Raw genomic sequence first — 16,465 nt, forward strand, 5'->3', positions numbered from 1 at the left:
GTAGCCCCACTCGTGTGAGACCCAACTATGCAGTAGTATACCTCAAGAAGATTGCTATGCTCATACGTGCTCCCTACCCTTGCAAATCGTATCAGGTTACTATTCATGCAATTCATCTATGGCCTGACATCCACCCTAGACTAATCATAAAGTAAAGCATAGTAAGGCGAGACATTTCTTACCAAATCTCTAGCTTGAGGCTGGTATCAACGCGCTTTTATCGACTTAAGGGGTATTCTGGTCTAGGATTTTGAAAAAATAGATTTTTTTTTGCATATTTTGAAAGTTTAGACTTTCAAAAATATGACCTTGGAAGGATTTTTCTAAATTCGACTTATTTTCGGAGATACAGCCGATTTTGTGACGTGGCGTCCGTGCTCACTGGAATTGTCTTCTAAACTTTAAACGCGGTTTTCTCGAAACTACTTTTTTTGAAGTGGTTGACATGATATCTCAAGTTCTACTGAACCGATTCCTTTGAAATTTGGTTCATATGTTCTTTATACAATGCTCTATCGTTTATTTGAAGTATTTTTAAAAAATCGAAAAGGTCGAAAAAATCGAGTAAAAAAAAAATTTTTTTCAAGTCGACGCCATTTTGTTATAATTTTTTTTTTTTTGAAAATGGTCTACCCCATAACGACATCCTTACTAATGAAGAAGCTTCTTGTTTTTTGTGTTTTAGATCTCTACAAGGGTTGAAATCACGTCAATCAGGACGCACCGTTTGTTTGAAGTCCCCACTCTCGACGATTTTTGTTTTTTTTTTTCTTGCAATTTTTTTATATTATTAAAATGTCAATAAAAAACATATAAAAAATGGAAGGTAAAAATGTTTTTCATTTTATCTTAGTTTAAAAAAATGTCTAAAATTCATGCGTCTAGACCAGAATACCGCCTTAAGTAGTCACTTGTCTGAAGCACCCTGCGTCCTGGAACAGTAGTTATACAAAAGCCAAAACTCACCAAATTATTTAACAATATCTTCACGAGATTATTCATATGTGATCCAAATTTTGCCTTCGTCGCATCGTGCTGTTTTACAAATGCCAATCTTGCAATTAATACATATATGAATAACATTATATTTAATATGTGTTTACTTGCGATATGTCATTCTATTTTATAATATCATACATTCATTATAATTAATTTGTTTAAGTATTCTTCGCTTGCATTAAATTACGTTATTTACAAAATATATGTATGTTTATTTATTCATTACCCATTCGAAAATGTTTTAGAAAAACAAAACAACACAACAGTTTCACTACATTTTCGCATATCTTTAAATACATACATATTTTGTGTTCTAAACTATTCGAATAATAGAGTATTTAATAGTTAATATGTACAGCCTCCAACGTGTGCCGAATCACATGTCTTATGTATCCTCTATACCTTCCACTGCACTGCCGGCATCAATGGAATCATTACATATCGAGAGATCCGATTCCGAACTTGAATGACTGCCGCGACTCAAAGAAAGAAACTCCTCGCCTTGTTTACTAAGCTCATCGGCATCTTCAACACCACAACTAATCGGCGACGAAGTTCGCGCATCGTTGGTTGAATTCAATGTATTGACATTCGGCATGCCACTATTGGCCAATATAGGCGTCCCAACGGCAATGCCGGCGCTCAAGTTCTCCGCTGTACTCGGCAATTGTGTTTGACGTAGGAGAGCGAGTCGTTGTTGTGTGATTTCCAAATGATGTTTTCGCCACTTGATGCGTCTATTCTGAAACCACACCTTCACCTGTGCTTCTGTTAGCTGTAGAGTGTGTGCTAGATAAAGTCGTTCCGGGCCAACCATATACTGTTGCCGCTCGAATTCAGCTTCTAATCGCTCCAACTGTTCGGGCGTGAATATAGTACGAACACGCTTGTTCTTCATTGAGGATTTTTTTCCATTACTCTCTGCAATTATAACGGAAAAGTGGTAAGATATCTTTATATATTTATATCACTTCTGATCAGTTTTTAAGAATATGTAAAAACAAAGTTGGATTTGAAAAAAACTGAGAGACATCCGTGGGCTTGGAATTTTCAAAAAGTGGGTATGGCTCGCATCTTAATAAATTGATAAATAATCTATAAGGATAATTTTTTTATTGTCTCGTAACAAGTTTCAACAGAGAGTATAATAGTTTTGTTCACCTAACGGTTGTTCGAGATAGATATAGGGTTATATATCTAGAAATGATCAGGATGGTGAGACGACTTTAAACCCGAGGGACTGTCTGTATGATCGTCCATCCGCTTTTGTATTCGATAACTTGAACAAAAATTAAGATATCTTAATGTCATATCTAAGCATTTAATTAAGATACAAAACTGTCTTGGGAACCAGAGTTCACCGTAGCGTGGAACTTATTTCAGCTAAAAATGTAAAAATTGGACGTGACATCGCCCCTAATATAGTTTAATGAACATAGTTTCCAAACCCGTAAAGCTGAATCAACCAAACTTGCTGACAAGGAGTTTCCTTAGCATCAATCAGTTAATAATTACGCCCACTCTCCGTATAACAGTTATCTTGAAAACCGCTAAAAGTCCGATAACTCATTGAATAAATTCGCCACAAACATTTAATTTCACAACCATAATAGTATGGTTGAGCTTTATTGAAGCAGGTATGAGCCCCCCTTTGGGTGAAGTTTTATGTCTCAGGAACTACTTGACCGATTTCAACCAAATCTGGTACATGAGGTACCCAAATATTTCTATTACACAGTGTGAAAATTGCCGAAAGCAAACCCACTCACCAAATATACCACATTGCAGATGCCTGATTTTTACTTTTACGAGTTTCAATGGTCATTCTTTGAGGTTTCTTAGTTTGCAAATTGCGAGAGTAAAAAATGTTCGGTTATACTAGAACTTAGATCTCCCTTTCTTGATTTATTTTATCTTAGTACTTCTCCGACAGTGTGAAAGTAGATGAAATCGGCGAAAACCACTCCACTCCTCATATAACGGTTATATCGAAACCTGAGCGTATAAATACATAAGAAGCATACAGTTTTAGACCTAAGATGTCACTTGAATCGAGAAGCGAGGTAATTAATACTTTAACAATGAGCGTGACACCGCCCCCCTCTAGGTGTAATACCGCAACTCGAAAGTTCTCAAACTTGCACACGAAGTGAATTTAAGGTTTGTGATTTCACGTTCAAAAATAGTCAAAATCGGACTTTTAAGCCCCAGATACCGCAAATATGGACCTTAGTACCTACTTAGTTACGGAAAATATCGGCCCATCTAAGAGGTGCGGTTATAAAATTCAGAAAGCATATTTTCCTAAAAATAATATATAGTTATGTTAGGCATATGGATAGCTTCGGTTCAATAAATCCCACAGTCCCCATATATCATGTGGAAAAATTTTCGAACTGCCGGTTGAGTTTATACTGTGTCTAGCGGTTAATACGAATCTAGTACTATATGTGAGATATCTTAACGAATTTAAGGGAACATCACATCTAATAACAATTGTCCTTGTGCCTGAGTAAAATTGGGTCAATAGTAAATCTAGCCCACATATAGGTAACATAAAAGTTTTAAACATGCGTTTGATTTTATAACGTATATAACCGTCAAAAAATAAGATATCTAGCATAAAAAGGGGCGAATACATTCCGGATATAGAAATTATACCCAACTAGCATAACAACTCTATTTCTGACTCTCTGAAAGCCGCAACTGGATACAATAAAATTCTACATAGCGGAAGAGCTACTAATATCAGTGAACAATAAATAGAATCGTTCAAATTTTAAGAATAATTCATTAAATATATTACGTCAATGTCTCTTAAGCCAAAGCTGGGAATCGAATTTTCAAATAACCATAGATTCTAGAGCGAAAAATGGAACATTATCATATTGGAGATGACAAAAATTGTGTGCAAGAATATAAACGAGTTTAGGATATATTGAGAATTTGTGAATTTTTAGCATTGGGATCTTGATTCAGTTTGACTATTTAATGGAATTTTCTGCTAATATTATATCGCTAATGATAGAGGCCATCAAAGGTTTTTAGTGACTAAAGAATTCGCGGACGAGATTGGTCAGCATTGAGTTCGCACTCAAATCAAATATCTGGCTCATGTTTCAAAGACGGAGTGCTATTTAAGTTGATACGATGGTCTGCTGAAAAATGTGCTTTACATACAAATATTTGTCTTTTTTATTCGCCAAAATATAAATTAAGAAATTTCTATTTCTAAAAACTAAGGAAGGGTAAGTTCGAGTATAACCGAAAATTTTGTACTCTTGCAACTTGCAAGAATCAAAGCCAGGGAAAAACCTTAAGACGTAAAACGTCAAACAGAGGTTCAAAACCTAAACAACTCAAAGCTCAAAGACTCACAGACATATCAGATATAAAGTTTGTTAGAAAAATTAAAATAATTGTACGTAGTATATGGGAGTTGGGGGTAGTATCGACCCGATTTTCGATTTTTGCCAATACTACATACTATTAAGAGGCCGCATACTAATAAAACGTTCCCTGGCTTTTACTAAGGTACCTCGCATACAATCACTAATCATATGGAGTAAAATCAACCGGATGTTCGAAAATCCTAATATTAGTTATAAGGGAGCTAGGTCAAGTTTTCGCTCAAATGTATCTATTTTAGATACAAAGATACACTGTTATGAGTAAAAAACGCTCTCTCAGTTTTATTAAGATAACTAACATATTGGCCGATATACTATGGGTACAAAGTCACCCCGAAGTTCGAAAATCTTTGTATTAGATATATGGGAGCTTAGGGAAGTATTGACCCGATTCAATACATTTTTGACACAAGTACGTATTATTATGAGAAAAGATGGCATACTTCAAAGGCACTATTCGTGTTAAGATTTTTTCGTTATATGTATTAATTGCTTCTTGATTTGTACACTGGCAAGTGAAAGAATCAAACGAAATTTAAAATTATGTTATATGAGGAGTAGACGTGGTTAAAGCCCATTTTGGTACTGTAACAAAGGAAGGTAGGAAGAATGTCACGTAACAAATTTGGTGGAAATCGGTCGGGCGGATCCCGAGATATGTGCTTTCACATAAGAGTGGGCGGTGCCACGCCCATCGTACACTTTATAAGTTTTCGCTTAATGGCGATATACTTATTCGTCCAGGATTTGTCGGCCCATTAATATAATAACTTTTATAAATCAAAAACAAACTCATAATAAAAAGCTTAGTCCATTTACCTGATTTATGCTTTTCACGTTGCAGATTCAGTGAGCTTTGCTGAGCGTGATGTTGATGCAGCTGCTGCAGGCTCTGAAGCGCAGACGATGTGCCACCTGATGCTGCGGCAGCGGCTGATGCCACCGAACGGACATGCGACAGCAAAAGGTTTTGTTGCTGCTGTTGTTGTTGTTGATGATGGTGTTGAGTTGCTGCCGCCGCCGCCACAACAAATGACGATGTTGCTGCCGTTGTCTGCTTAGACGAGACTGGAATAGGCAAATAACGGTGTATCAGCGCTGCGCCAACATTGCCATTGCAATCGAAATGGCCGCCGTTTCGATGAAACATATTATTATTGGTATTCCTGTCACACTGTTGTAGCGACTTGATGGCATTGTCCGCGCCATTGGACGTTTGCAAATGTTGTGATTGTTGCTCGCTATTGTCCACCTCGTCATCGCTGAAATGTTTACTTTGAGTGCTTTGCGCCGATCGTCCAAGGCTAGACTCTTTGCCGACGTCATCGTCATTGCTGTTCAGCGACAAATTGATTGCATTGTTGTAGTCTTTGCAACTATTCTCCATAGCGCTCTTCTGTAAGCCCAAAATGGCGGCAATCGTGAATGACTTGCCCATATCGAGGGAGGTATTCGTCGTGTCTAACAGCTCTTGAGTTCGTGTTTGCGTTGCATTTAGCAGTGGGTGGTTTGTGTGTTGTTGTGGTTGCTGTTGCTGGGGTTCACGCGGTGGATGATTTCGCAGCAGAAATGCATTGTTGTGCTGTTGATTAGTGCCCGTCATTGTTGAGTGAATGTTATGATAGTGTTGTTGTTGTTGTTGTTGCTGCTGCTGCTGCAGCTGCTGTTGCTGATGTTGGAGCTGAAGTTGGCTCTGCGTCGCGAAGACCGGCGGCAGCGCAGCCAAATGCGCTTGATGTGTGCTGATGTTACTATTCGCCACAGCCTGAGAACTATGCAACGCCAATAAGTGGGAGAACGGATTTGGGTGATATTTTGAAGGATTCTGCAACATGCTGTTGTTGTGAATGCCAAACGCTTGATGGCTACTTGAAGTTGCTCTATTCTGGTACGTTGTTGCTGCCACTTCAACGACACATTTGCGTTTGAGCACAGCAATTAAGCCGGACTTTGCAAAGACCGCCTGGCTTGTACACTTGCGTAGACGGAGAGACAGGTGTGTCGCTATGCAAAAATGCGTTTTTGTGTCTCTCGTGTCACTATATAGCTTTGTGGTCAACGCACTTGGCGGCTGTTAAACAATTGGCAGACTGAACCTAGGCGCAAAACGAAACAAAAGAAAACGGCTAGCGAAGATTAGTGAATGAAAAATGTCATAGCCATGTTGCGCTATTAAAGAGTTGCAGTAATATGATATGTAATACGTATGTATTAATACATATACAAGTATATATGTATATACAAGTTGCAAATAGACATTAGTGGTTTTCTTATAGGCGCTTAAATCAACTTTGGTTAAATAAAGGCGCCTATAATAAAATATTCAAAAAAAATATATATTTTATTTTAGTATGTGGATTGGAAAAATATTCATACATTCAACCAAGATTTCGAATTTCCAGTATGCGTTTTCTTCCTTTATATACATATATACAATAAAAACTATTGATTCCATATTATTTAATAAAAAATTTTACCAACCAAAGCTTTATTTTCTAGAACCCAACCCTCGTATTTGCAGTCGATATGAACTAAGGTTCTCTCATCTATTAAACAAACGCTGAAATTCAACACCGTTTGAGGTTAAAGTAAATAAAATACGACTATTCCAAATTAAGCCAGGCGCAACGAAGTGTTTTATGAATGAATTTTTTCATAATAGCGCACAAAAGTGTAATTGCTTTGCACAAATACGTTGAGGGAATTGACATAATACACTTGGCTAAATGAAGAGAGCGGTGCTTAAGTATTTACATACATATACTTGTATACATAGGTGGCCAAAACGAAAGGTACTGATATTATTTAGTGATATACGAAAAGTGTTCAAAAAATTATTTAAAAAAAAAAAAATGTATTCATTCGTCTACATTAATGTTGACGCCTCCAAAATAGTCCTCATGCGATATTATGCACCTACATTGTAACAAAAAAGTACCCGTAAATTTTAAATAAAATGCAAAATATTTAATTATTCATAAATATTTATTTTGTCGCCTTCAAAGTAATTCCCACCAGATGTAATACACTTATGCCAACGATCTTTCCACTCTTCGAAACACTTTTCATTTGTGCATTTTTTGGGATCATTATAAAAGATTATTTATTTGTGTTGATTATTATTGCTCTATGGCGCAATGGAAGCTTTCTTTTTTTTTTTGAAATTTGACAAAATAGCGACGAATTGAACAAAAGGTAACGAATTTGGTCCTTTTTTCGACAGTTTTTCGTAGAAAAAAATAGAAAAATTAAAAAAAAACCTTCCATAGCCCGATAAAGAATGACACTAAACATTTTCTCCCCAAATTGGAACTAGATATCTTCAAATCTCTTCCTTTGAGAGTGATAACCGTATTTAAAAACACCATTCTGAGAAAAACGCGTTTAAAGATTGGAGTCGCTACGATCCCCACTCTGTTCCCTTTCTACAAGAAAGCTGTAGCGACCGTAATAATTTGAATTTTGATTTCAAAACTTGAGAGAATGTTTATTACAGTGTATACTATCCGATAGTGCAACAAAAGAAAAATCGGTATTTCGAAAATTTCACATCAGGCGATCCCTTAAAATACAAGGAAGCAGATGTACCAGTTCTTTGCCGCCGTATATGAAAAGCTCGGCCGACAATTCATCGGCCCTACCGCTTTGTTGATCTTCAGACGGATAATTGCTATACGAACTTAGAGACGCCATTACATCCTCAAAGAGTCACTGTTTAGTCTGATCTACGTTCAGATGAAATCATTTGTCCACATTTCTTCATAAATGAAGCCGGTCATAATGTTATAGAGCATTGTTTAATGACTTTTTTCATTTTGTGAACGCATTATTTCGCGTCGTGGGGCTGTCTCGGCCTCCGAGATCGTGCGCCTTGGCAACGAATATTCGGTGCGTTATTGCTGACATACACTCCAATTGCTGCAAAAAGTGATTGAAAATTGTGCCTCGCGACAGGATTTTGTTCGAGCCAGCGATCACTTGCCCGAAATCATTTTTCAAACATAATGACAGAATATTATCTTTAAAATAAAGCTAAATCTTGGCCATAACTTTAAATTATATGCGTTTTATACATTATTGATAACCCCACATCAAAAAAGCACGCTTTATAAGAGACGAATATTAATTACTTCAGATTTGGCCACCACTGTAATGAATATGTGCACATTTAGGGTATGTAGGAGGTATCTACATACTTAAGTCCACACATACCAGAGTGAATACTAATATGAAATTAGATTAATGAATGTTGAAACCAAACTCTTTCCGCTCCACAGGCGATATTAAAAGAACAACTAACAATCTAAGATTCAGAAGCACATAGTCTGGACGATTTAGGGTTAAAACCACGCCCTCTCTAACCCCTCTTAGGTGGGTTTTATAACTTAGGCCCCAAACAATACAAAGTTCAGGAAAAAAACTTTTTCCCTTAAACTTGACTGAAGAATAAAATAATTAAAGAAAAAATAATTGTTGGATACGAATTCTCCCACTAAGTTTCAAAGACCAGGTGTACATATGTATGTACCTTAAGTCCACATGTCATACGTACAAAATTAGTGAACATCAAGTGCACTAATACAAACACATACTGCTTCACGATGCAATTCGTAGCTCCGCACATAAATGTCTAAGACGAATCTTAGACGAACAAACACACACATACATATTTATTTATAAATACATCTACAATACACACATCCCTGGAGTACAATGATACTATGTGCCAGCAGCACATGTGTTTTGTACTTAAATGTTCACCCAATACGTCTTGAAGGAAGTTATTTGCCGAGGTGCAAATACCTTTCGGCTTGTGTGGCACTCGAGTTTGCACGCCTGCAATTGTAATTAAATCGCATTATGAAGTGACCGGTAATGTGCAGCGAATAAATGACTAAGTGAATAAGTAAATAAGTGAATGTATGAATGGGATTTCATTCAGTGCAGGAATTGGACAAATGAAGATGTCTGACACGTTCACCTCGCTCTGACCAAATGTAAACTAGTGCTTCTTACTAAGAGTACATATAATGTCACCAAGATGGTCAATTATATTAAAATACATTTACGAGTATGTATACATCTCTTATGTTTACAGATATTATTTTGATATCATACATACATATATGTACTAGTTACTACATACTAATACATAAATATTTTTTTTCTAGAACGTGACTTTGAAAATTTTAACATCCTCAATTCGACAAAATTAATCAAAAATATACATTTTGGTCATATGGCTAATGTAGAAGCTTTTAGAAATGTTAAAAAATGAAATTCATAGTACATAGATTCAGTATATCTCCTAAGTTCTATATTTTTTATAAATAAATATTTTCATATTTATTAGATATATATGTAAGTTTATATATATATACATATGTATATATCTTCTTCTTCTTCTTCTTTATTGGCGTAGACACCGCTTACGCGATTATAGCCGAGTTAACAACAGCGCGCCAGTCGTTTCTCCTTTTCGCTACGTGGCGCCAATTGGATATTCCAAGCGTAGCCAGGTCCTTCTCCACCTGGTCCTTCCAACGGAGTGGAGGTCTTCCTCTTCCTCTACTTCCCCCCGGCGGGTACAGCGTCGAATACTTTCAGAGCTGGAGTGTTTTCGTCCATTCGGACAACATGACCTAGCCAGCGTAGCCGCTGTCTTTTAATTCGCTGAACTATGTCGATGTCGTCGTATATCTCGTACAGCTCATCGTTCCATCGAATGCGGTATTCGCCGTGGCTAACGCGCAAAGGACCATAAATCTTTCGCAGAACTTTTCTCTCGAAAACTCGCAACGTCGACTCATCCGTTGTTTACATCGTCCAAGACGATGCACCATATAGCAGGACGGGAATTATGAGTGACTTATAGAGTTTGGTTTTTGCTTGTCGAGAGAGGACTTTGCTTCTCAATTGCCTACTCAGTCCGAAGTAGCACCTGTTGGCAAGAGTTATCCTGCGTTGGATTTCTAGGCTGACATTGTTGGTGGTGTTTACGCTGGTTCCAAGATAGACGAAATTATCTACAACTTCAAAGTAATGACTGTCAACAGTAACGTGAGTGCCAAGTCGCGAGTGCGACGACTGCTTGTTTGATGACAGGAGATATTTCGTCTTGCCCTCGTTCACTGCCAGACCCATTTTTTTTGCTTCCTTGTCCAGTCTGGAGAAAGCAGAGCTAACGGCGCGGGTGTTGAGGCCGATGATATCAATATCATCGGCATACGCCAGCAGCTGTACACTCTTATAAAAGATGGTACCCTCTCTATTTAGTTCTGCAGCTCGAACTATTTTCTCCAGAAGGAGGTTGAAGAAATCGCACGATAGGGAATCACCTTGTCTGAAACCTCGTTTGGTATCGAATACGCTCGATAGAACCTTATATGCGATGTTGAGGAGGCTAATCCCACGGTAGTTGGCGCAGATTGTGGGGTCTCCTTTTTTATGGATTGGGCATAGTACACTTAAATTCCAATCGTTGGGCATGCTTTCGTCCGACCATATTTTACAAAGAAGCTGATGCATGCTCCCTATCAGTTCTTCGCCGCCGTGTTTGAATAGCTCGGCCGGCAATCCGTCGGCCCCTGCCGCTTTGTTGTTTTTCAGGCGGGCAATTGCTATTCGAACTTCTTCATGGTCGGGTAATGGAACGTCTGCTCCATCGTCCTCGATTGGGGAATCGGGTTCGCCTTCTCCTGGTGTTGTGCATTCACTGCCATTCAGCAGGTTGGAGAAGTGTTCCCTCCATAATCTAAGTATGCTCTGGGCATCGGTGACTAGATCACCTTTGGGGTTTCTACAAGAGTATGCTCCGGTCTTGAAACCTTCTGTAAGCCGCCGCATTTTTTCGTAGAATTTTCGAGCATTACCCCTGTCGGCCAGCTTATCAAGCTCTTCATACTCACGCATTTCGGCCTCTTCCTTCTTCTGTCTGCAAATGCGTCTCGCTTCCCTCTTCAACTCTCGGTATCTATCCCATCCCGCACGTGTTGTGGTCGATCGTAAAATTGCGAGGTAGGCAGCCTGTTTTCTCTTCGCTGCGAGACGACACTCCTCGTCATACCAGCTGTTCTTTTGCACTTTCCGAAAACCAATGGTTTCGGTTGCAGCTGTACGTAAGGAGTTTGAAATCCCGTCCCACAGCTCCCTTATACCGAGTTGTTGACGAGTGCTCTCAGAGAGCAGGAGTGCAAGCCGAGTAGAGAATCGTTCGGCTGTCTGTTGTGATTGCAGCTTCTCGACGTCGAACCTTCCTTGTGTTTGTTGGCGTGCGTTTTTTGCTGCACAGAGGCGCGTGTGAATCTTAGCTGCAACAAGATAGTGGTCCGAGTCGATGTTAGGACCTCGGGGCGCACGCACATCTAAAACACTGGAGACGTGTCTTCCGTCTATCACAACATGATCGATCTGGTTGGTAGTTTTTCGATCCGGAGACAGCCAGGTAGCTTGATGAATCTTCTTATACTGGAATCTAGTACTACAGATAACCATATTTCGGGCCCCGGCGAAGTCGATCAGCCTCAACCCATTTGGGGATGTTTCATCGTGGAGGCTGAATTTACCGACCGTACTGCCAAAGATACCTTCTTTGCCCACCCTGGCGTTAAAATCGCTAAGCACGATTTTGACATCGTGGCGGGGGCAGCTGGCGTGGTCGTCATCAAAAGGGGGGTCTCTCATCCGAGGCTGGTTGTTACTGTTCATTGGGGGTGTGTTTTTACGTGGCGGGTCCCAAACCCAGCGCACAACCCTATGTATGGGATATTTCGCCTTCTCACTTTAGTTCCCCTTCAAACGGATGTTCTTAGGCTACCCAGAGGATACTTGGTCAAAGACCGGAAGTAGTGAGCTGCTTGAGTCATATGTAAAAGAATCCCAAGTGAATGCCGATCAGAGAACTTTCCTCACTTGCGTGAACTTCTACACATGACTCCATCCTAAATTTTTTATAAACATATCTGCCAAAAATTCAATTTTCAGCTTTTTTTTTACTTTGTCCAAATTCTAAGTTAAGGTTGTAACTAAAATACGTATTTTTTCACTTTTGATGATTCTGTAAAGAGTTATCCTGCCAACGCGGGCGTATCTTTTCAGAATATCGTTGTTAATAGTGTATGTTTGCAACAATAAAAAATTCTAATAAAATATTTCATTCTTTATATGAGAAAAAAAAATTTGAAAAAATGTTGTTTTTACCCAAGGAAACCCATGCATATTCGAGTAATACTTTGTCTAAAAGCGATCTTTCAATTTGAATGAAATATTTTTAGAAACGTCCGCATGGATTGCGTGGTATGAACCGCAATTGTGCTCAATTGCTGATTAGGCGGTTTTCTTACACATAGTTATCTTAAAGATACTGATTTTCTCCTTAGACTATTCCTTTCATTCCAATGAAATTGTCTGGACCAGGCAATTCTTATTAGTTTTGGAGAACAAAGCCTGTATACCTGTAGTATGTGTTACATACAAGTATTTCGAGAGTGTAATAAGTGTGACTTATCGGGAAATCACTTTTACTGGCTTGTTTACTAATCTTATTTTGTGCTACAAAAGATTTCTTCATTTAAAAGGCGAATTTTTTATTCAAACAGTTTCGAATAATTCCATGTAAGTAAAGTGTGTAAAATAAATCCTTCATCTTTCAAAAGAATTTATTTTTTTTTTGCACATACGATTTGTCCGTAATAGGACAAAAAAATTTATTGAGCCAGTCGTTACAATTCTTTCAAAATAGACTCCTTCTGCGTCGATTCAGCGCTGCCAGCGTGATTTTCAAGCATTGAAGGCGTCACGGAAGGCATTCTCTGGAATAGCCTTAAAAGCCGTGGTACATGCTGCTTGGATCCCCTCTGTGGTCTCAAAATGTCTCTTTGTCTAGGGATCATATTGAAAGATCCATGACTCGTCACCTGTGATTACGTTATTCAAAAATGGGAGGTCACTTTCACACATGGTCAAACTTTTCTTGGCACACTTCCACTCGCCGCAATTTCTGGTCGTCTGTGAGCACTTTTGGGACCACCTTGCGCAAGTTCTAGTACTCTGTCACAATGTCATGAGGCACAGATTTTGATAAATTTAACATCTGGGCAATTAAACGAATACTTAGTCGACGGTCTGAGTTCAAAACTTTGCACACACTAGTCACATTGCCGGAATTTGTCGAAGTCGCAGATCTCCCAGCGCTGTATTCATCAGCGACCTCTTCCCGGCCCTCCAAAAGGCTTGGTGCCACCGAAAACACACCACTTCTTGCTAAAGTAACATCTAGGTTGGCCTGTTTGATCATATCAAACGTCTCTGTCACAGATTTACCAAGTTCACACAGAATTTAATGGCGTACCTCTGCTCTAACGAACGTTGCATTATCGGCTTGCACCACTCGCGCGAAAATGTTTGTACTGACTGTCCAAGTGTTCGAAGACAACTGACCAGCCGCTCGTTCGTCAACTAGGAACGCTCTCTACCGAATCCAGTCGGTGTGCGTATTTCGCCATAGACATGAACAGGTAATAATCCCTTGATGAAGGGTTTAGACCATGAGGTGGATAAATAAGTACCTCCAAAGCAAGCTCCCGAAACTTCTAGAAAAACACTGTCGGTGTATGACTTGTCGTTGTTGAAATGGAATGCAAGTATGAATTTAGTGTTTGCTGTTGGCGGAGCAGCTCAGAGTAGGTGGTTATCTCGTAAAAAGATAACAAGCTATCCTGACCTATCAATCCTGGCTTTAGCACCTTTTGCGCCACCTCGCTATGATTCCACGATGACCTTATTTGCTTGACGTTTCCGTTAGTGAGTTTCATTTTCATCATCAGTAACTATTCATTTCAGAAATGGACCAATATTTTTGCAATTCAGCAGCAATCCGAGGATAGAAATTTGGTTTTTAAGGTGTTTTTTTGCTTTAACATCTATTACAACTATATATCGAGTTTCTTTTCCTATCTAGCCTTATTTAAAGACTTCCAAACCATATTTTTGAGCAATGTTTAGTTTCTATGCAATCAAAACAATGCTTACATGACGGTCGTACTCGATGATTTCCATTAATTTATCGATATTTCCGACAATTGCCCTTCCAATGCTCTTATGCATTAAAATTACCGAAACGAAATCGTTGAAACCAAAGTAGCGCATAATTGACTTACTGAAGGAGGACCATAATAATAGCGTCTTTAGCCGCCTGGCTTAAGTTTTCGATATAATTGAAGAAAAGTTATAAAATATGACGTATTTTCTGTTTTCTGGTGTCCATATTCCAAGCGTACTCAAACAATACTGAGTCAAAACCACAAAACAAAATTGTAAGAGAAGTTTTTCTAGTATCTGTCTTATAGCGCCATATAGTGAAATCGGATCAGATTAAAACGAGAGATACTAAAGACAACTATTAGAAAAATGGCTTTAATTAAATCTTATAACTGGTGATCCAAGTAGAGGTACTTTTTCAATTGTTTTTTTTTTTTTGACAGATCGCTCGTGGGACGGGTCAAGCTGTACAGTTATTTTTTTCAGTATTTCATCATTGAAAGACTCACGCCTGAACAATGTTAACAAATCGCTCAACTTCATTACGAAAATTCATACTCAATAAAGAATGTGTTTTCCGCGCTTCGCTCAACTTATGGTCAACATAATCAGCCTACTGAATACTATTCAGAAGACCGTGGAGAGCCGATTCGGCATCGTTCGCAGCATTTCGGACTGACGTATAGAACGGCTTGGCGCATTTTACGACGAGATCTTAAATTGAAAGCGTACAAAACGCAGATTGTGCAAGAACTGAAGCCGCTCGACCTACCCAAGCGAGATCGCTTCGCTCTATGGGCTTTTGAAACGTTCCAGGAAGATTCGACGTTTTCGAGACATATTTTTTTCAGCGATGAGACTCAGTTCTGGCTCAATGGATATACATACATATATGCATGCAAAACTGCCGCATTTGAGACAAAGAGAGAGATTGAAGGGCTGTCGTTTCATTCAGAAAAAACGACGGTTTGGTGTGGTTTGTGGGCCGGTGGAATCAACGGTCCATATTTCCTCCAAAGTCTAAAGTCTATGTGGACACTCCCACTTCCATTCAGGCCTTGGAGCAAAACACGTATCCACGGCCAACATTTCAAAGAGATAATCTTCAAAAAATATATACCATTCTTTCAAATGATAATAAACATTCCCCAATAAATTCGAAATTTCTATGTTTTTCTATAAAAAAGTAGGGAATCGCCCTTTACTTTGCACAAGAAATTACGAGTTTACCACGAAGTTCATAACACCCACAAAAAAACGTCGAAAACCCTGCAAAGTGTATGCATATGTATGATCAGCGTAACAAGCTGAGCCGCTTTAGTCATGCCCGTCTATCCTTCTGTATATACGAGAACAAGTCCATCAACTTTGAGTTATTGACATAAAATTTTTCACACGTCCCTTTTTGATAAAAACCACCGATATCCCAACACTATTGGCCATAGCTGCCATACAAACTGGTCGGTAAAATCAAGTCTTGCTTTGAAAAAAAATTTCTATTTAACAAGACATATTCACAAAATTCGGGATTATTTCCCAGCGCTATAATATCCGAATATATTATTTAGTTCAGTCCACTATAGCATATAACTGCCATATAATCTGACCGATCAAAATCAAGATAGAATCTCTTTATACCCGTTTATGCTAAGTATCTATGTGTGGGTATTACAGTGCTTATTTTTTTTGCATATTTTAATTAATTTTTCCACAAATCTGCAAGGAATTACCCTATATTCTTGATTGTATAGTATGTAGTAATTTTTAAAAGTTATTTAATTTTTATTATTTAAAAATCAATATTTTCAGTCATTTCCAAATTTTAGTTCACTGCTCAAACACTCACCACGGCAAATTTAATGCTGTTATTTGCTCGGAGCAACGCCTTTTTCACACTTTATTAATAAACTGTGATAAAATTCCAAGAAATTCCAAAGAAATTTATTTATTAATCCAGTATGCTGCCCTTGATACATCCGTTTTTCTCACTATATTTCCAAATTTTTTATTATTTTTTT

General features: G+C 38.3%; 1 protein-coding gene across 1 annotated transcript; it reads right to left on the reverse strand.

The window, feature by feature from the left end:
• Positions 1-1,384: 1,384 nt before the first annotated feature.
• On the reverse strand, positions 1,385-16,365 carry LOC120777161 (transcription factor RBF1-like). The gene is made up of 3 exons (XM_040108303.1): positions 16,294-16,365; positions 5,229-6,505; positions 1,385-1,920 (listed from the first exon to the last, which is right to left on the reverse strand). Exons 2-3 carry the CDS (start codon positions 6,241-6,243, stop codon positions 1,385-1,387), a joined length of 1,551 nt encoding a protein of 516 aa, XP_039964237.1. The 5' UTR covers positions 6,244-6,505; positions 16,294-16,365.
• Positions 16,366-16,465: the final 100 nt, after the last annotated feature.

This window comes from Bactrocera tryoni, chromosome 5 (genome assembly GCF_016617805.1).
Source record: "Bactrocera tryoni isolate S06 chromosome 5, CSIRO_BtryS06_freeze2, whole genome shotgun sequence".
NCBI lineage: Eukaryota > Metazoa > Arthropoda > Insecta > Diptera > Tephritidae > Bactrocera > Bactrocera tryoni.